A 22,820-nucleotide genomic window follows, 5' to 3' on the forward strand; every position below is an offset into this window, starting at 1 on the left:
GTTAAGCTAAGTTAACATGCAGTTTTTCCAAAATGCTCTTTTCCCCTCATTTATTTAAAATAATAACATTATAAATCCTTAATAAATTTTCTTTAAATTCGACAAACAGTCTGCCAGTTATTCCTGGATAACATGTATCTAAGGATAAGAAATGTTTATATAACCAATCAATGGTCAAAACTTAAAAACTTTTCCAATGAGATGTGGGGACAGAAGTGGAATAATGCTTTGATCTCAGCACCAAATCAAAATTCTGGATATAGACTTAAGAATTCTTCCTGGGAACTAAAGTTCTTCATCTGACCCCATGTAGGTCTTTGATGTACTAGTACCTGACAATAGGTAATGATGGTTAGTTCACAGGACAATTTCACAATACTTTGATCACACAAACTAATTGACTTACCCAATCCATTTAAATGTGGTCATTACTATACATCTCTTCAGACGATAACATTAACTAACCGCAATGCTTCTCCAAATGAGATCTTGTATACCCAAAGGTTGTTCTTGTGGATATGTTTATTAATAGTCTACAGTTCTTATCTAATAAAAACCTAGCTTACTTTTGTTATAAAAGACAATTTAAAAAAAAAAAGAGGGGGGGGAAGATTTTTAAATGAAAAGTCTCTTCATAGGGCTCTTGGTTGAAAGGTTGAAAATGCCTAAATAACAATAAAAAAAAAAAAAGGTAAAACATGACAAAATAATATTTAAGTCAAGTATATATTAATATAAAAATATTTATTAATCTTGGTTATGTAGTGGCTGATATAAAAAATAATTATATATTTAATAGATTTCATATATCATAGACTTATAAAAGGAAAAAAAAAGGATTCATTAAATTTTTTTGAAAATATATTCAAGATTCTGAGATCTTTATATAATTTTCTGCTAAATAATAATACTAAATATTTTTCTGCTAATAAAAATGGAATCATATTGTACAAGTTGAGTAATCCAAACAGACAGCCAAATATACCCCATCATACCTTACATTCATAACCAATCTTACATACCTCAAATACAAAACATACTATGATATGACTTTGAAAGGTAAAAAGAATGTTTCACATGTTTCAGTATTTATCACACTTTTAACATATTTACAAATTGCACTTTGGTTTCAATAAGATCTTAAGTAAATTCCTTGAGATTAATCTGATTTATTCTAGAGGCGCTGCTTGTGAAACACTTTCCCCATCTGGGCTAACTCCTGTTCATACATCAACTGTTCTGCTTCAATCCTCAAGGCCAAAGCTCTTTTACGAACCTAAAATGAAAAGATTTGTAAATTAAAGTATGCAGAAAAGTAGTCTATCTATAGCATGATTTGTAGACAAATTATTAGATATTTAAATATAAATTTATAAGTTAAAGACAAGCTTGTATCTAGACAAACTAGCCTTATTAAAATGTTTTATTTTGTTGTTGTTTTTTTTGTTTAAAGACAGTACTTTAAATCTTGAGCAACTTAAAATCTTAACTAGATCTAAATATAATAATAAATTACAGAAACTTTGCAAGCAAAAGGAAAACCTATGTAGAAAATTTAAAGAAACTAAGGCAGAAAGAGTTTATAAAAATTATATTAAAATGAAACATCCAACCCAAAAAGTAAGCAGACAGCTATAGAGTAAATACATAAACATTATAATATCTAAGGATAACAATAGAAACCTTGTCATACATAAAATCTAAAAATATGGAAACAACAGGGTTAGCACCATAAAAAGAAGAAAATACTTTGCATCTGCCTTCTCAGCCACAGGAGACAAAGACACATTACTTAATTTAATTTAAACTTAATTTAACTTAGATAATAATATTTTATTAGATTTTTCTAACACATTGGACAAAGTTCACCCCCATAGCTTAAAAAATTTAAATATTTTGGTACATTATATCAATAGATTTGGGATTTTTTTTATAGGGAGAGAACAAACTGTAATACTGACTCTAATTCAACACCAATAACAGTAAACTCAGGTGTAGCACAAGGAACTCCTCTAGTCTTAGATCCTCTACTATTTCTAATTTACATAAATGATTTACCAATTCCCATTGGTTCAGGAACAAAAGTCAGATTATTTGCAGACATGAACAATTTATAAAACAATAAAAACAACACAAGATACAGAAATTTTTCAAAAAGAATTAGATGAATTACAGAAATACAAATAAAATTGAAGCATGTCTTCTACCCAGAAAAATGTCAATTATTAAGAGTAACAAAAAACTAAAACAAATAAATTCCACTTTTCTTATTCATGGTAAACCAGTAACACAGATTAGAAACTCCAAATACCTTTTATAGGTGTTATAATAAATTAAAAACCATCATAGAATTCCCATATTGAAGAAATTATTAAAAAATCAAACAAAGCATTAAGGCTTATTAAAAGCAATTTCTACAAATCAAATAAGAACATAAAACTACAATGTTATTTAACCTTGGTTAGGCCAATAATAGAATATGTATCCTATGTTTGGTACCACTCAGCTCAAGAAAACATTTTTAAAAACTGGAACAGACACAAAATAGAGCAGTGAGATTCATAACAAACAAATATTCACATTTGACTAGAGTAACACCTTTAATAAAATCTCTAAATTTAGAAAGCTTTCAGGAGAGAAGACTTAAAAGTTAAGTAGCAGTTATACATAAAACACTGAACCATAATCTTCAAATACAAAAACAAAACCTAATAAAATATTCAGATAGACACAAAGATAAAGGCAAAGTCCTAGGCTTGTTTCATATGCTAGGACAAATTTGTACAAATACTCCTTCTTCCCTAGTGCTATTAAAGCATGGAATGGATTGCCTGAGTCAGCCAGGAAAACCAACAACTTGGCAGAATTTAAGTCAATGATTAACATGCATGACTAAATTGACCTAGAGATATAAGTAGGATGTAATCATCTGTAATGTCTGTATTTTATAAGTTAAAATAAACTTAATTTACAGGCAATCAAGACCATAACTGGCTATTACATTTGACTTCAAATGTGCATTTTGTCAATGTGTATGTTGTTATCAAAATTGTATGCCTTTTATATGAATTTAAAAATACAATCTATCCAGTTTGTATTATATAGGTCTATAGCTGCACACTGGCCACTTTTTCAAAAAAACACTTACCAACATATTAGCTTTAGCAACCAATTTCATTTCCTCTTCCAGACCCTTTTTTTCAGCAACATGTTGTTTGGCCTTTATTTTTAAATCACTAGCTTCCAGCCATTTTTCTTGGACATGTTTCAAGTCTTCTCTTAAAACAATAAAAATATAAAAAATACTTTTTTAAAAAGACATACAATACATCCTTTATACATCTTACAGAGCAAATATTTTGTACCCATATTTAATGGATGTTTGATTTTTAAAAAAATGCAACAAAATGAAATTTACTCACTTTTTGTGATCAATATTTTGAATCCTAATGCTGTCATTAGACTAAAAGGGAAAACAAGAAACAACAATTTCCAATTTACACTTGTAATAATTTGAATTTGCAGTACATATAAGCCTACAAAGCGAGTCTATTTGATCTGTATTAAATATAGCACATTGTCAGTAAAGTAGCCTACCTACATCTACTATTTTCAATAATTAAATTAGATCTAATTCTTATTCTAATGATTAAAAAAAAAGTAAAGTTCCTCTTCCAGACCTTATGATCTACAGGGCAGATGATGTTAAGGTCATCTGACTCTGTTTTTTCATCCAATGGTTAACGAGCAGGGTGTCATGTGGCCAGCAGGATGACAAACCACCTTTACTTTCCCCAACTAGTCAGGTATTCATTAGAGTTGGCTGGACTAAAGGGGCCCTAAAAATCCTGAAATTCAAAACCCCAGTCTTCACTGAGATTCAAGCCCAGGACCCCAGGTTCCGAAGAGAAGCAAATAATCACTAAGCCACAACACCCACTATTATGAGGGTTTATTAAAAGAAATTTTCACAAATCAAATGAGAACTAAGAAATAAGTATAACAATATTTCACCATGGTTAGCCAATAATAGAATAGAATATGCATCCTCTGTAAATTAGATCTAAAATATATAATAATAATAATATAGACTATAGACATAGGACATAGATATTATAGACATAGATAATTAATATAAATATAGATAGGGCTAGGGCCTACATCAGTACATCTAGTGAAATCTAGTTCTAGATCTATATCCTAAATAAATTGACTCTAGATTATTTTTTTATACTAGATCTAGGTCTAATTTATATGAATATTGAATATACTTTTATATATATACTTACTTATATTTACAGAGTCAGAGTTACAGAGAGATCTACATCTACTAATCTATTCTAGGCCTTATTACTTAGGCCCTATTACTTATTACTACTAACTAGACAACTAGATCTAGATCTAGAATCTATTAGTTATTAATTATGATTTAAGGATTTTCTATAGTTATAACTTATAGATCTAGATCTAGTTATAGTTTGTCATCATGTCATGCATGTGTACCTGCAAATTTTTCGTGTATTCTAAGAACAGTTTGCTAGGCTTGTGTGGTTGCTCATATCGTAAATTAGTTTCTTTGCTCATCGTGAAGCGTTGCACGAAATGTTTGTAAGACACAAATATTCAAATATTAGTTCTAATATTGACTAGTCTATTGTAGTATTGTACTTCGATCAGGATACGCAGACCTATCCAGTTCACGTTTGGTTTGACAAAGCGGAAGTTTACACGTTGCTAGATTAGGCCATAGTTACAAGAATATAAAAAATCACTATTGGAATATTTGTGCTTACGGCATTTTTATACAAATATAGATAGATAAATAGAGTAGAGTCACTATTGCGGAACAGTTTGCAGCTACTTTTAGTTTTCAATTTTTTGCTCCGTAATCGTTAGACCTATGGAAAAACTAAATGTATCTAGGCATTGCCCATCCATTTTCCGTTAAAAATAGACGCATTGTGATTGTTTAGTTTGATAACGCATCGAAAACTGAATGTATGCTTTCGTAGGCTTATATAATGTATTCTATTTATACATGTATGTAGTCTGAAAACTATAAACACTACATTGGCAGCCTTAATGAGTTTCAAACTTTTTGGTATTACTTATAGATTACAGACGTTTCTTCAAAAAAAATAAAATAATTAGGTCCTACGCATTTCACGTGTCAATCTAGTCATGCATGTTGATCTGTGACTTAAAATATGCTAAATCATTGGTTTTCAAGGCTGACTCAGGCAACCCATTCCTTTAAAGTGGTAACACCACAAATACAAAACTAGCGGTCTATCGAGCCGTCATCCTCACGTGTCAATCTAGTCATGCATGTTGATCTGTGACTTAAAATATGCTAAATCATTGGTTTTCAAGGCTGACTCAGGCAACCCATTCCTTTAAAGTGGTAACACCACAAATACAAAACTAGGGGTCTATCGAGCCGTCATCCTCCCTACATTGCTCTACGCCCCAGAAACATGGATAGTGTACAGTTAACATGCAAAGAAACTGAATCACTTCCACGTGACATGTCTGTGAAAAATACTGAATGTCAAATGGCAAGACAAAATACCAGATACTCAAGTCCTTCAAAGAGCGGGTCTGCAAAGCATCCACACAATCCTGATGCAGTCCCAGCTGCGATGGGCAGGACACGTATGCAGAATGAAAGACCACCGCATCCCTAAACGACTATGGTATGGCCAACTAAGCGAAGGAAAGCGCTCGCAAGGTGGTCAAAGAAATCGCTTCAGGGACACCCTGGGAGACAGAGGCACATGACAGAGCATCATGACGTCGCGCTGTGAAAACCGGCGCACATGTTGCTGAGGAAAAGAGAACAATGCTGGCAGAAGAAAAACGCAAAACGCCAGAGAAGAAAAGTAAGGCCAATGACACTAGCTCCAGCTGGAATAACCTGCCTAGTGTGCGGCCAAACATTCCGGGCTCACATAGGTCTCACCAGCCACACGAAGAGACATAAAACCCCAGTGTAAAGCTCTCAGCCCCCTGGATGACAAAGTGGTCATCATCGAACCACGATGGAAGAAACTATATAGGGGAAGGTGGGGCTAGTTGTCACAGTTTTCAGATTTGGATGTTTTAAACATATTTAGAATTCATTGATTCTCACCAAACTTAACATGCTGTAACTTAAACATTCAGACAACAATTAGAGTAAATGAAATAAACTTTATCTCTTTATTTATCAAAGTTATACAACAAAAAAGTGGCTGGGTTGAGGTTGTGACAATTTGCCACACACCGGGGTAAGTTGACACAGGCATGGGGTAAAATGTCACACATTTAAAAAATCACCATATCTTGCTATGTCTAAAAGAAATAGCATATTAAGTCAAGACTTTGTTCTTGTAGTAGTTTCCTTGACTGGCCGTCGTGAAATAATGATATATATGTGAAGGTTCTGAAAAGTTTTGGACCTAACAAGAAAAGCTGTAGGTTTTTCTTCAAAATAATGTTTATTTTTTTCTATATAATATTTGTAAAATATCTCTTCAATTCTTTCAGCAATGCACCCACTTCCAACATATCTAAATAGTAGGACTAGGTAACTTTCCTAAAATAAATGTTGCGCTAGGAGAACATCTTTTCTGTATGTTGATGCTGGCATAACCTTTGTAAACAGCATTATTTAAAGAGAAAGTCGCTTAATACTATTTAGGTATCTATTAGGTATCATCATAAAAAGGAATCAATAAAACAAATAATTATTAATAAACAAATATTAATATTAAAATTTGTTTTCAAAATGCTTAATCTTCATTGGGGCAAGTTGTCACAACTGTGACAAATTACCCCAACCTGTGTGACAACTTGCCCCACAACAATTTTCAGAACATTTATTTTAATAACATTTTATTGGGTCGAGCTTTTTGAAAAAAACTAATTTCATTGTGTAACCATGGTGTAACTAATACACAGAGATATGAAACAGTGTAATGTTAGACAATCATCTCAAAATTATAAGTGTTTTTCAACAAAATTACACAAAAATAAAATTCCACTTTCCGAACAGTCAAAAACAATGAATCGTGATAATTTTAAAATGCGAAAAGGTATCGACTTCATTTTATAACTATTTGTAAATGTTTCCGTAAACATCTCAGCTGTAGTTTCACATTTTTGATAGCGCATCACATTATATCGATATAGTGTTTGTGACAACTTACCCTTGTGACATTTCACCCCACCTTCCCCTATATATATTGTTACGAATCTCACTATCCAGGCTCTCTGCAAACTGCACCATACACCACCAACTTAAAGTACTTGACAACTCAGGGCTCCAAAGTAACGTAACACTTTAATAGTTGAATAAATAACAGCCAATACTGTACAATTGGCAGCACGTACACTGTACAAATAGCTCTGCGATAACACCGTTCCGCCGTATCAACTCTTGCACTGGCCTCTCCGTCTCGTTCCGGGCTTGCACTGGGTTCAACAGTTCAGGACTGACTTCACACACTAGGCTCGTTGTGTCGGACTCGATCACAGACCAAGATCAAGACGCCGTTCGTCTCAACTGTACTTGATAGTACTCCGCACTGAACCGTCGTAATGCTCCGTACAGAACCACACCGCTGAACTGTGCTGTAGTCGACCGTGTTCTGAACTCTTGTCGTGAACCTCCTTTCTGAACCGTCTTGACTGCGACAGCTCCGCTCTTATATAGGGTCCCTACTGGCCTTCTCGAACCGGACAGAACGCCGCTCGACGTTTCTAGGTGGTCAGATGACTACAACTCTCGTGACGCTCCTGAGCTCTGTTCACGATGCCGATCCTACTCGAACCGTCCTGTTTACACTCGACTCGGATGACCGCTCGTAGCTCGTCACGGTTGACCGCTCGTCTAGCGCTGGCCTGGGGCGATTTGCGTCGGCTGACTACACACACACCACTACCCCCATCTGTACCACCACCAAGTTTATAACAATATATATATATATATATATATATATATATATATATATATATATATATATATATATATATATATATATATATATATATATATATATATATATTAGATAGATAGATAGATAGATAGATAGATATTCTTTTACAAGATAAGAGAAAGCAGAACGGTTAGAGAGGCACTTCTAAATGTGAAAAGCTCTTGCTTCCTCCTAGTACATTCTCAATTGTATATGAATATATTATTTAAAATATAAATGATTCTAAATCTCCTTTCATTAAATATCGTATGTGACAGCGCTATATAAATATAAATTATTTTAATTATTGTAATAATTTTCATTATTAATGACGTCATACTAAGCATAAGCATAAGTTTCCCATTAATCATAATATCATACCTCTACCAGTGTCTATAAATTTAGATTTATGTTTTAATTAAATATTTTTTTTTGTAAGCCTTAAGTGGCTTAAGTATAGTATTTTTAGATCTATGTTATTACAAATAACAACAAGAAACTTAGGCTACTTTTTCTTTTCAAATCGCAGAAAGTAGAGCTTTATACCCATATTGAGCTGTGAATAAGTTGGGATGTATGCAATTTCGCGGCTGTGTGTATGTGTTAAGTTAACTTCTATAAACGTTTTGTTAAAGAGCTAATTGTCTCCCTTTTGACGCATTATATCAATGTTTTCTTACTTAACCTCTCCCATCCCTCTTTTTCGTTAACTTTCATTGGAACCACCAAAAGACGGGTGAGGGAAGGAGCAAAACAAAAACGGCAGTGCCATCAAAGGCCCATGCCGACCAGCAAAACGACCAGGCCAAACACAGTCTCGAAGACATCAAAGTAGTGTTGAAGGCCATGCCGCTCATGCATAGCAGAAAGTACGGTCTAACGTTTTACAAATGATAATACGTACACAAAATTAATTGTAACAATAATTTACACAAAAAAAAAACGGGCCTTTGTGTCTTGCTGCTGTCACTTTTGTTTTTAAGTTGTCTGCATTGAGTTTTTTTTTTTCTTTGGTCGCGACCAGACCGGCCCATTTGGCACCGGCCCACCGGGCATTTGCCCGTTTGCCCATATAGCCAGTCCGCCCCTGTGTCACACTACCCTGATTTTCCTTTCAAGATTTTATTTTCCATGTTATATTAATATTATATAGGCCTATATGATAGGCCTATTATTTGATATTATGATTTGTCCTCTTTTTGCTGGACGTCTGGTAATCATAAATTATATATTATATGTCATTTTATTATCTAAATGTTTTTAAATTATGTATACAAATACAAACTCATATTTAAATTCCGATAATCTAAGATTCTAAATCACTATGTAAATATTAAGCTAAATGCGCAAGTCAAATAAATGACATCTATAGTGTTCCACAATTGTGACTATCTTTAAAAAGGTAAAAACTGGGTAAACACCTCCCGATTTTTTTAAAATTAAATTACTGGTAGATGGCTATGAAATGAAGTTTTTCCACATCCATTTATAAACCGAAAAATAGGTGTATCATGCAGGTGATGTGTCATTATCATTTTTAAAAAGTCTTAAGCCCTGACCTATGCGGTTCTCCTGGTACGTGAAAAATAATGGACGATTCCACACCTGTCAACTTTAACCTGGAGTCAAAATTAATTTTCTGCTGTGAAAGGAAAATCCTTATATTGGAAATGTAGAGAAATGGACCATTCGCAGTACCGTTACAGTAGTTTAGCAGAAAATTTCAAAATAAAGTAGATTTTAACTAATTTCGACGAGCTGTTCCGCAAACATGCCTGCTCCGCAATAGTGACTCTACTACTCTACTATATATACCATGTAACTATACCATATATTAGCTGCGGCCCGCGGGTCTTAATTTGAGTATCACTGATATAGTCACTGGGACTTACATAGGCCAACATATATACGCCTTACTTTATGTTTTATATTATAAGATGTATATGCAGGGGTGGACTATGTACCAAAATCGGCCGGAGCATTACCATATAAACCGGCCCTCAAAAGGCATGTTATATCATGGGCGTAGTCAAGATATATGAGCGTGGGTGTATAATGTAATTAATCTTCATTACAAAATGACCTTTCATTCTCTATGAAGTTTTCTTCTATCCCAGATTAGGCCCTACCTTTAGTTAGTGTAAAGACGGTACACACAGCCCTTGACAGCTAAGTAATCTGGGGGAGCGCTGTGAGGTCCCCCCGGCGGGGTCCAGGGAGGAGCCCCGATCCAATCATTATTTCCGGTATTTTAAGCTTTAAAAATGCATATTCTGAGGTATCTACAGTGCATTAGCCTGCTACTCTTCTGCTAAAAAATTCAAAAACCAAATCTGCTATTTACTGCACTTAAATAATGTTGTCCAGTGACTGGTAGAAAATGGTAACTATAGTTTTGATTTAGTTTTTGTATTGGAGGGAGAGTGTAACCACAAAACCCCTCATGAAATTTGGTGACTGTAGTTTGCTTTTTGTTTGCTCTTTTGACTGCATGGAGGCAGTGAGGTCTGGGGCAAGTGATGGTTTGAATCCCCTCTCCCCCCGAACCACCGGCTATGCCCATGTGTCAAATTATATATGTACGCCTAATTCTCTTTAAAATATATAAAGTTTGATAACGTATCGAAAAAATGTATGTATTCTTGCTTAGGGTTAATGTATTTTATTTATACATGTATGTGCAATGGTCTGAAAACTATATAAACAAACAATAGTACATTGGTTCCCAAACTTTTTTGTCTCCTATACCCCTTGCCTTGTTTTCTGGTTTTCCGTAGACCCCCTGCTTAAATTATATAGATTTTTTTTTAAATTCATGTTTCAAATTACATATTTTGTTTAAAATATTTTATTACCACTGACACGAGGAGTAAAAAGTAATTTAAAAAACATTTTAAGTTGAATTTTTTTTTTTTATAAATTTATTAACAAAATTCAGATTTAAACCCATTATATAAAAGTTAATAAGTATAGCATACAATAACGGTGGTGAATCACCTAACACATTGGGAACTTTTTTGTTTTTAAAGGTTTGCAAGCTCACCATCCGTTGCTACGGAGATACTTTTTCACATAGGGATTTGTTGTTTTATGAAGTAGTTTCTCAAAACATTAAATATTAATGTGCCTTAAGTATCATATTAAATGTTTTCACAAAAAGCAGTTTTTCATGGATTTATTGAACCATAATAATTTGAATAAAATTACCAGACAATGTTGACTCAGCCAGCTGTATAGGGAAATGTGCTATTTGCAGAAATATGCTTTTGCAAAGACTTACATAAGAAGAAAGAAATATTCGACTAATATTCCAACAGAGCTCAAGAATTTAGTAAACTCTTCTACAAATCCATTGCCCTAACAACCAATGGGTCAGAGTTTGCTTGGATGGTTCTCAGACAGCCACCACAAACGGAGAAACTGGAATACTCAATGAATGGCCCAATGGAGAAAAAAATAATTTAAAAATAAAGTTCATTGTAACTAATGAGCTCTATGACAACCACAGAGAAGAAATAGGAGCACTGGATCTAACAGCTACCATGCTTGCTAATCAGCAAAGTACGACAAACAGTTAATTTTTTTTCGTGACCAATATAAAAATAGTCCTTCAAAGCTTGACAAACTCATTAAATAAAACAAATCATGAGGCCTGGTCTGACGTTCGGTGGTCACCTTGCCTGCTCGCATTTCCCGTCGGGAGGTTTGGGCTAGGCTGTAATTATCCACATAATCTGAAGAAACACCCAAAAGATTTTGTACAAAACTGTGTGACCTTGTAAAGCTCAACAACAGTAAGAACACTGTTCTCCAATGTTGAAATAGAAGGTTTGCCAAATGTGAAAAAACAAATACACACTTGAACATTGCACTCTGTCAGGAAGAAATGAAGAAACTAATAGTGAATTGTAAAAACGAGAAATGGACAAGGTCTCATTTGATATACAAGAAAGATGACACCTATAATTTTTCACATCAGAACCGCAGCATCACAATCAGAAAACATATGTTCCGGAAGCTCAAAATTGGGACCATTGAAATTTGTCCTTTTGGAGTGTCACCAGAGAATGCCGACCATGTCTTCAAAATTGCATTCTTCACCAAAAGGCCCAAAACAAGACACCAGCCATAAAACTCACTTTTAATGATATAAGTTTGTGTAAGAGTTTTTACAATTTCTTCAACGACTGGTAAAATCAATAATTTGCATATCGCGTTACGTTTTCAGTATTTTAATGTAAGTAAAGAGATAAAGTATAAAGCACTCACTAATTATCTTCTCAATGTCAGGTCAAAGAGAGATTTTGTGGGTGTATTCTGAACTTTATCTTTCTATCAGGGTGGCATCATCTCAAATGATTCACCAGCTTAATTGGTTTCATAGCATCATAAAAAATGTCACATTAACACTCGCTTGTTTGACAAGGAAGTAATGAAGTTCAATTTCAAATACTTAACACTGTACAGTCTACATTTCTTTTTGTTAAAGTTATAACTAGACAAAACTACACTATTTAAATATAGTTATTAAATTAAACAATATTTCATTCAATCAGCATGATAAAAATTTTAAGGATTTTCTAAGGTACAAGTCAAAAATGGTGTGTATGAAAAAAATTACAATTGTCAAAATTTAAGTCATGACATGCTGAATTGAGATTCTTTATCATAGACTCCCGTGCACATCTCATAGACCCCCAATTCCCTTTTTAACTTTCGTAGACCCCTTGGAAATCTTTATCTAAAACAACAACGTGACATAGACCAATGGGGGTCCATATAGAACACTTCGGGAATCACTGGGATAGACTATATATACCGTACCACTAACGGATCCGTCCGGCTCTAAGCCTTATTTTTGTTCCGAAACATATTACCTTACTATTGGCTGTTTGACTATGTACTGTATTGTAATTGTTCTGCTTGTAAGATTTTTGCCTTTAATAATCAACGTTACTAATGATTCAGAAACATTTGCATGAAAAAATCAACAAACTAGATAATTTTCTGTAAATCCTTCTGGAGTTAGAAGGTAATTATTAATTATGGAGGAAAGCCAGAACACTTGCATAACAACTAACAACAACTAATTGCTAAGTCGGTGCATTCAGTCAAGGAACTCCACTTTTTGGGGCTTTTCGCTGTACAAACTGTTAAACAATGATAGCTTGTTAGAATCGACAGGTCATAAGATGCTTTCTCTTCCGAAACTAAACGGTATTTTGAAACCAAAATTATCATGTTAAGAGATTGCATGGTAATTGGTATCATATAGAATTATAGATGCAGAAAAAGCCATCAAGTTGAAATTTCGCATAATTATTCATAGTCATTGGCATTTTAAAAATCAATCCAAAAATTAACCAATTCAATTAGAAGTAAATTTTGTTTTATACCGGTATAGTAAAAAAAAGGAAGGTAAATTCTGCCATCTTGGGATAAATAGCAGTTCTTTCTCTTTGAAAAGCTTTAATGTTTTGCATTTAGCTCAAGCTGTCAAAAATCTTAGATCCAATTCACAAACTGGCTTCTGGGAATTAAAACAGTTTCCAAAAAGTTGTAGCCATCTTAGCCGCAACTAATTTGTCTATACCAGTATCAGTGCCAAGACTACGCCGGATTTTTTGCTGTCTAAATGTGTGAATAATTGTAGATTGATTTTCTACCAAACATTTGCGAAGACAAGAACCAATAGGAAAAAACATTTTGTTTGCTAACCCTTTCTTCTGGCAGTAATTTTATCTAACAGAGTATGGAAGGATTTGAGAATCTTGCCAGTTTCCCAAACTGGTACTTTTGACAGCAGTTTAAAATGCATTGAAAATTCATGACCTTAATTTGAAATAAACATCTAGGGGTACCTGAGATTCAACTAAAACAAACGAAGATTCCATAAATTAAAACAATGACTCAGATGTAAAATATAAATATCTTCAAATGTTGGATTAGGTAAATTCCACTCTTCCCCAGGGAAAAAAATGCGTTCATCTACAGATTTCTTTTGATCATTTATTTAACATTCTTTTAAACTGATGTTGGCAATTATGTTAATACTGGAAGAATACTTGGACAAATTTATTTGATAAATAAGCAACTAAGATTGAAATAATGTCTGATGTATCAGTCGATTTTAACATAGATGCAAAATTATTACAAATATATAAATACAAAAATGGCAATGTATAATGAAAACTTTTATTTCACTTTTAAAAATTGTAATTTATTTTTTGGCTGGCTTCTTTGCCACTCCCTTCTTGGCAGCACGTTTAGCTTTCTTAGCTGCAGCCTTGCCTTTAGGGAGAGGCTCAAGTGGCTTCTTAATCTGAAAAACAAAAAGGAAAAGATCTTATTTGAAATGTACCATATTGACAACAGATCAAAAGTACATTTTACATATTACAAACTGAATTTAGTGACATATACCTTTACTATAGGAAATTAAGCAGATATTAAATAAACTTACACCACGTTTTTTATTGAGTTGCTCCTCCTTGGCTCTCTTGCGCATCAATTCAGTATGCCTAGCCAGTTTCTTAGCATGCTTAGCATGTGGATTAAGTCTGACCATGACCCGATAATTCTTAAGAGGATTCTTCTTCAGAATTCTACGCTTGATGTCTCTCCTAATGTAGAGAAAAATATTCATGTTACATTTAACTATTATTTACAATTTCATGAAAGTTATCTAAACCTAAAAAAATTATTCTTTTACATATATAAATATATATCTATACAAAAACTTGCTTGGGATCTCTCAAAACAGACTGAATTTCATCACTCTTGAGAAGTCTGGCCAGGTCAAATGATGCCATCTTATGCATGGGCAAGCTGTAAGGTAAGCAATAAAAGAATATTAATGAGCAGTTGATAGTTTACATCATCAATCAATTATGAAAGTATACATTCAGAATGGCAAAGACATCAACAACTGTCAGAAACACGGACCATGTTATCATCCTAATGTAGCGCCTATTTTGTTGATATAATAGTAATTTAAACAAAAAAACTAACTTGTATCCTTTTTTCTCTTTTGACTCTTTGCGCCAAGTTCCATAGATATCATCAAGTCTTTTGAAGGCAGATTCAGTCCAAATACAAAATCTACCAACATGACCACCAGGTGCTACTTTCAACAAGTTTAGTCTATCCACACTGATCAGTGTGATACCTTAATTGAAAATGAATTAAGACAAAAAAGCTAAAATAAATAAATTAAACAAATAAATTAAAAAAAAAACAACATGATTTTTATAAGCAACATCAGAAAGGTATATATCATCACAATGCAGAAACACGGACCAAAGTTTTCATCATCTGTTGTCGTCGTAAGACAATGCTACAAATTCATTATCTAATAATTTAATCAAAGCAACTAATAAATTGTAAGGTTATGTATGTAAGTTATGCAGATATTATTAACATTTGAACCATTTTTATTAAAATTTAGATAAACGGAAATGCTAATTGCCCTTCTAATCCTAGGAGTGATATGTTTTTTTTGTTTGTTTGTTAAAAAAAAAAAAAAAAAAGCTACATCTATCAATATGCATAAAATAATGCCCTTATCCTAGACTACTTTCACCCAGACACTTGTTTTATGAATAAAATAAAAAGACCAACCAGGGATATTTCTAAAAGCTCTAGTTATCCCATTGTCTTTGTTGTAAATCACCAATGGGCCTCTGCGCTGAATCCTGCGACGATTTCTCATCTTGCCTCTACCAGCTCTGAACCGTTTGCTGTTGTACACCTAAAGGTAAGTAATAGTTGTGAAATGTAGTGGCCCAAACAAAATTCAGGGTTTAACAAATTTAAAAAGAAGGTTCTTCATTTTCACTTGACTTTTTTCTTGTAACACTGATCAGAAATATTAGGTTGCCAAATAGTCTACTTTTGCACATAGCTTGTAAATGAATCCCACCCCCAATACATCTAACTACATGTACTTTCCAAGTTGTATGTTACATAAATATGCATCCCTCATTGTGCATGACAAGACATAAAAGCATACTGTAAAAAAAATATCCCCCCATCAATCAAAAAACAATGTAGGATTTACTTTTTTTTTATTATTATTTATACAGAAGTCAAGTTTACTACATGGCTCTACAGCAACAAAAGAAGGATATTAGTCAATGCAGGGTTCATAGCCAATTTCATGAATGATTTTCCAGGTTTTCAAGGTAGAGTTTTAGATTTTCAAGGTATGCATCGCACCATAGCAAGCAATATATATGTATATATATATATTTACATACATATGACATAAATATGTAAAAAGAACAATATATATATATATATAAATTTTAAATTTAAAAACCCACATTAAAATGTATGCTGATAAGTTGAAATCATACATCCAAAAAAAAAAAATAAAAAAATTCATCTCTAGTGTATCCTAAGCATTTAAATGCAACTTTTTAATACATTAGAAAACACAAACAAGCTTGCACTACAGAAGAATAACTTTTTAAAAATATGAGATGTAATTCAGCTAAAACTGTCGCAATCTGAAGTTAGAAATTTTCTTAAATTGACATAGATTTGTAAAAATAATATTTCATTCTTACTATAGCAGTTGACTTGCTTTCCATCACTTTTAAGTAAATTACAACCAAAATAACTCTACAGGCTTTTCTACAGCTGTGTGCGAAATATTTTAGTTAAATCTACAGTAGATCTAGACTCTAATTTAAGTCACTAAATTCGCGGACTTTTCACAGCTGTGAGAGAATTATCTTCACTCTATTCTATTGGATTAGCGTAAATTAAGTCTAGATCTAAGTCTAAGTCACTAAATTCGCGGACTTTTGTCGAATTATCTTCACTGAATCACCATAAATCTAGTCCCTAAAATTCGCGGACTTTTCACGGCTATGTGCAAATTATTTTCACTGAATCTACCGTAAATCTAGAGTCTAGATCTAAGTCACTAAATTCGCGGACTTTTCACGGCTGTCACTGCTTCTACAGTCTAGATCTAATTAAGTCACTAAATTGGCGGACTTTTCACGGCTGTGTGCGAATTATCTTCACTGAATCTATCGTAGATCTAGACTCTATAGATTCTAACTCAATGTCACTATAACTTCGGACTTTTAACGGCTGTGAGAGAATTTTCTTCACTAGATTTTAGTGATTTAGCGTAAATCTAGAATCTAGCGTATTTCTAGAGCAATCCAGACATTAGATGATTAGATGTACCTGGATCTAGATCCTTAAATTAACTAAAATTCACGGAGTTTTCAGGTTAAGCGCGAATTATCTTAACTAGATCTAACTTAGATCTAAATCTAGATACTATTTCTAGCTAGATGAGAAGGATAGATAGTGAGAAGACTCAAAAGTAAAGTAGCAGTAGCAATTATACTTAAACACTGAATCATAATCTCCAAATACAAAATCTAATAAAATACTCAGAAAGACACAAAGATAAGATGATATACGGACTTTCCACGCGAAGTCACTCTTACTGTTACAACAAGAAGATTTTCGGCGAGGGAGGGCCCGGAGGGGTGTAGCCTTCACATTAGGCTGCTAATTGCTCTAGTTATAGACAACAGTCACTACAGACTAGATCTAGCACGTCTTCAGTCGTAACAGTGAAAGGAAAATAGTGCTAAGTGAAATGCTTGCTTGAGCCAAGGTCGTTTTCAATCACGAGGTCGCGCTTCACAAGTGGGTGAAAGGCGGTGTAGACGCGTCGTCACTGCAATGGTCAGCTCAATGTAACCGGGAAAAAAAAAACGAAAATAAACACCAGGTATCGGGAGGGAAAGAATGCAAGGTTTTTTCACCATTTCTTACGAAATTCAAGGCTTTTTCAAGGCCTTGAATTTAATATGAAATTCAAGGTGTTTTCCAGGTTTTCAAGCTGGCTACTAACCCTGTCAATGTCAAGGATAAGATGTAAGTACCTTTTCAATATCAGACCAAGCCTTCAACTTTTTCAAAACCTGAACAGCTTCTTTAGTTTTTTTAATTTCCTCAACTTTATCACTGACAACAAGTGGAACTTCAGGGATTTCCTCAATACGATGACCTGAAATAGTAGAAAAAGAAAATGTATTATGTACGATTATTTATTACCAGTACATTTATAGTCTTAAACTGTAATCATAGTATCTGCAAGCAAAAATATTTTCTAAAACTAAAACTATCTTATTTTGACAAGCTTAAAGAACAAAAGTCAAAATCAGAATGACCAAGGCTTAACCTGGTCAATATCACAAACCACATATTTACTGACTTTAATGTGTTGAAATACCATAGAAAATTTTCAGAAAAATACAAGTATGAGGAAATTGAAATATCAGTAAGTTTACCTTACCTTTTGACATGACAAGTGCAGGCACTCCAGTAGCAGCAATAGCTGAAGTGATAGCATATCTACGCTGGTTAGTATTGATCTTGCGATACCAACGTCTCCATGTTTTAGTTGGGGCAAACATTCTACCACCACGACACATGTTACCAAAGGCACCTTGACCAGATCTATGGGTACCTCCACCACGAACTCTTGGGATACGAGCTACAGCACGACCTGTACCCCATGATTCAGCAGATGTCTGATGACCTATAAAATTAAATACAATGCATTTAAATGAAATGTTTATAGAAATGTTTTAGACGACACATACAAAATCGTATCTTTAGGCAGCGTCAGAAAGGTTAAAGCATCATAAACTTCAGTAACACGGACCAAATTATCATCATGTGTTGCCAGTGAATGTTAATTGTAAAATCTAAAAACAGTACACCTTCTCAATATGTGACTGGGTTTTAATGTCATGTGATTTCCAAGTACCTAGATGTACATGACATTGAAGCCAACAATGCCAATGTTTAAAAACATCAGAAAATAACCATAATAAAAGCAAAATTACCAGCTTTTACAGAAACTGCATATGGATGACGGGTATTCTTTAGCATCTGAAAGTGTACAGCATTGACAATATCAGGGCGAATTGGTGCCTTAAAGACAGCAGGTAGAGAGATGGTCTGTTCTGTAGTTTCACCTTTTTCATTGTGAACTGAAATAAGTGGCCTTGCTGCCTAAAAAAAAAAAAAAACAACATGTAAACCTGATTATCATGTCTAAATCAATATCTAGATACTATCACAGTTACAGTACTTACAGCTTACACTTGTTTTACATTTACAAGATTTTTAAATTAAGTTAAATTTTAAATAATTCTGTATTTGGCAATATCAGAATGGTTAAAAAAAAACATCACACAAATTCAGTAACACGGACCAGGTAATCATCACATATTGCCAATCAAAATGAATCATAAAATAGATCTAGATCTAGAGTAAAGGATGGTTGTCAGACACCCGGGTTTCATCTCGCATATCGGCCACCTCGATGTATTATTATTAAATCTTCTTTATCTGAATGTTTACTACCCAACTTCCGCATAAATATTGCGCATGGACTATTTTGTCACACTTCCGACACGTACAGCTCCCTTTTATATTGAGAGAAAGTAATTTTATCTGGGGTCAAAGTAGACAACTGTAAAACTTAGCTTTTTTTCTCCCAAGGGGAAGAACGAGATATGGTCTGGAGCTAAGACAATTTTTAAGCCCCTAGATGCATTAGCCAATTAAAACCCAGATATAATGCTTCTAAATAGACACTAGAAACATAAATTGTACAACCCAGACTCTCCCACTTAAACATGTAAATAGGGGGTGGCCAAAAGTTTTACCTTTTCTGAATAAGAAAACATGTCATATGACGCTAGAAATCAAAGGGAAATAACTTGACAGTAAATATGGGGAAAATAAACAAAGTCACAATAGCAATATCATTGTAGACATCGAGCCTACAATTACTGATCGAATAGGTGCGCTAAAAATGGCCATTGTGTGAAACAACATTCTAAGAGATTGTCAAAATCAAAAGAGTATACTACATGAAGTCTCCCCCACCCCCTTTTTTTAAAGTCTCTAAGCATACCATTACACGCTCTACTCTAAAAAAAAGAAAAAAAAAAAAAAAAGCAGGTGAGAGAGAGAGAGCAGGAGACTAGCAATTATCTGACTGGTACCAAAAAGGCCAAGGTGAGACAGGCACGCACTGGGCTAGTGGAGCTGTGCTACTGGGGAAAAAAAGTGCCCCGTAGGTAGACTAGAGAGAATACTCCTCCTCTTCTCCCACCCCCACCCCCCAACAGAGGCGATTTTTTCCCCTAGCGCGACAAGCTAGGCTAGGCCCAAAGTAGTGGCCATGGTGTGACATCAGTTACAAGCCGAGAATGAAAGCGTGGAGCGTGGGAAAAGTGATAATATGGCTTGTGTCGTTGTGCTAATGTACAGAATAATAAAATTAAGGATGAAATATCTTAATAATAACATGTTTAATATATAGAAGACATCTATTTCCTTTGAAGTGTCAGATAAATCTCCAAACCTGCCAACAACTTTTACAGAGACAAAAATCATGACGAAAACTTTTACGCATCAGAAATCCCAACCTACTAGGGAGGGGAAATAAAAAATTGATCTTTGAAAAAACAATTTTTCGTTAGTACATCATTAAAATACTTATATCGAACTTTCCAATGGTGTTTAAATTATGACTGTATGTCTAATAGTTAGAAAGTTATGAATTTTTTTTTGTCGTTTTGGCCTAACATTGTTGCCATGGAACAAAAGAGATGAGTCATCATGAGAGCGTCTCTCTCGCTAAGCCAGCGAGACACACCCCCCGCTCAAAAAGTTAAAAAGCTGGAATTGAGTTTCGTAGAGGATAAATCTACTTATTAAATAAGAAATTTAATAGTAGATTTAGTATTCATAGTGAATTTCTAGCTCACAAATCTAATTTCATTTATATTTATGAACTTTACTTGTTTAAAATGTAAATATTGATGTAATAAACAAATTATCGGGTCTAGATCTACAAGAATTGTCAGAGAGGCGTGGACAAAATGGCGGCGTTCTGATGGCAGAAAATAACAAAATATTTAAAAAGTGGGATCAAAATCGTCTGAAACAATTATTTTTCAAATGCGCTTTATAATTCATGCGACGACGATTAATACATAAAATCTATTTGAATATATCCAGAATATTAGGCCTTACATGGCCTCCAGTGGTTTTACATTGATGACGAAATTTTCTTATCAAAATTCAGTAAATTCTGAAAATCCCATAGCCCCCAATGGTAAGCCGTATTTTCAAGTTTTTGAGCGATGCGACGGAGATATCGAGATAAAACTTGGCAGAATTATAGCCAGGCATGATATCTACCATGGGAAAAAAAAATGAATCATTGATCATTTTCCTGGACCCTGTAGTGCTAAAAACAAAAAATGAGTATTTTTGATAAGAAATTAAAAAATTATAAATAACTTTAAAACAAAGCCGTAATTTAGCTTTATATAGGCCATGGTCTAAAGTAATCGATAACAAATTGGCCTCACTTGCACATTTATAACACATAAGTGTTAAAAATGTGCAAGTGAAGCCAATGCAAAAAAAAGTCGAAAACGCAATCTCAACTTTATCGGTCATTTTTTACTTCCGCACTTCCGGGTTTTTTCCGCTAACTAAACCTACCCCTCTTCACATCAGATCTAATTTTAACTATGCGTAGTGATACATTACAAAATAGCTATTTTTATAGACAAAATGATGAATTCATTGACACCATCAGTTTATTCATAGGTTAGACCATTATCATTCATTATGGAGTTATCAGTTATGAATTTTAATTTTGAAACTTAAAAATGGCCTGAGAATGGCTAAGCGTGTCCGACAACCATCCTTTACTCTATATTCTTATTACTATTTACGGTCTCCAGAAATAATGATTAGGGGTTCTTCTTGTGGCTTAACTTTTGTCCTAGTTCAACTTCAAGTTTTAATTTTAAATTTAAGTAATGTAAGTCCAACTCCTCCAAGTCCAAGTCAAGTTTAAATATTAAATAATCACTTCGTCTTGAGTCTAGTCCCTTCTAATCTCGATTCTATGTTTAGAAGCCAGTCGGTATTTTTTCCACTAAACGGAGGTATTAAAATTCTTACAGAAAACAGATAAAGACAGAAATATTTAACAAATATTTTTACCATTTTCAGTTCCACACCCGATGTCCACGTTGTTGAAAACGGAAAAGGAAGTACAGAATGTCACGTGATCCAATAATGCCAACTCCTATTCACGTCAAAAAAAAAAAAACGGCATTGGGTATATATCTAGTATGTACTAAAATATTTAAAAAATAAATTACTTATAAACGATATCGATGACTGGGGAGATGGCTCCTCAATTATGTTGAAGAGATGCTTAAAGGAAAAACAGTAAAAAAAAAAAAAACAAAAAAAAAAACAGGTTTTGGAGTAGGTAGGCCTACTATTAAAACAAAAATAAAAAGACTGCAACATGTTGTATACATAGGAATTTCAATAAATTTAAATTAAAAGGAATATTACAAATTGAGATAAATATTCCAGTTTTTTGTTTTCAATTCAGCTATAAAAAAAAAAAACGTAGGCCTATAAGCATGCTAGTTTCGTCGGACCGCACTATTTTTTTTTAAATTTATTTTATTTTGTCTTTAAAGAAAAGAATTAACATTACATAAGACATTACATCTACTGCTACGATCTACATACATGCTTCTTTTGATGATATCCAAATATGACCCAGTACTTAAAGAACACCTTATATGGCTTACAACATTGCACGGCAGCAATACCCATATTAAATTCATATCTTATACCTATAGCTCAGAAAGCATGTTTTAGCTAATCACGTACGTAGACACATATAGAACATATATAGGGTGTCCGAAAAGTCTGTAGTAGATCTATATCCTATCAGGGATGTAAAGGCTGCAAGGTAGCCTACTT

At 33.6% G+C, this 22,820-nt stretch overlaps 2 protein-coding genes across 2 annotated transcripts; both read right to left on the reverse strand.

The window, feature by feature from the left end:
- Positions 1–725: 725 nt before the first annotated feature.
- On the reverse strand, positions 726–4,733 carry LOC106079891 (cilia- and flagella-associated protein 141-like). The gene is made up of 4 exons (XM_056011744.1): positions 4,504–4,733; positions 3,423–3,463; positions 3,149–3,278; positions 726–1,276 (listed from the first exon to the last, which is right to left on the reverse strand). The coding sequence occupies exons 1-4, from the start codon at positions 4,582–4,584 to the stop codon at positions 1,175–1,177; spliced, it is 354 nt and encodes a 117-aa protein (XP_055867719.1). The 5' UTR covers positions 4,585–4,733; the 3' UTR covers positions 726–1,174.
- A 9,406-nt stretch (positions 4,734–14,139) lies between these two features.
- Positions 14,140–22,155, reverse strand: LOC106079910 (60S ribosomal protein L4-like). The gene is made up of 9 exons (XM_013241174.2): positions 22,038–22,155; positions 18,845–19,013; positions 18,289–18,534; positions 17,876–18,000; positions 15,579–15,708; positions 14,970–15,126; positions 14,703–14,786; positions 14,422–14,581; positions 14,140–14,280 (listed from the first exon to the last, which is right to left on the reverse strand). Exons 1-9 carry the CDS (start codon positions 22,038–22,040, stop codon positions 14,179–14,181), a joined length of 1,176 nt encoding a protein of 391 aa, XP_013096628.1. The 5' UTR covers positions 22,041–22,155; the 3' UTR covers positions 14,140–14,178.
- Positions 22,156–22,820: the final 665 nt, after the last annotated feature.

The sequence above is a fragment of the Biomphalaria glabrata genome, chromosome 1, assembly GCF_947242115.1.
Source record: "Biomphalaria glabrata chromosome 1, xgBioGlab47.1, whole genome shotgun sequence".
Lineage (NCBI taxonomy): Eukaryota > Metazoa > Mollusca > Gastropoda > Planorbidae > Biomphalaria > Biomphalaria glabrata.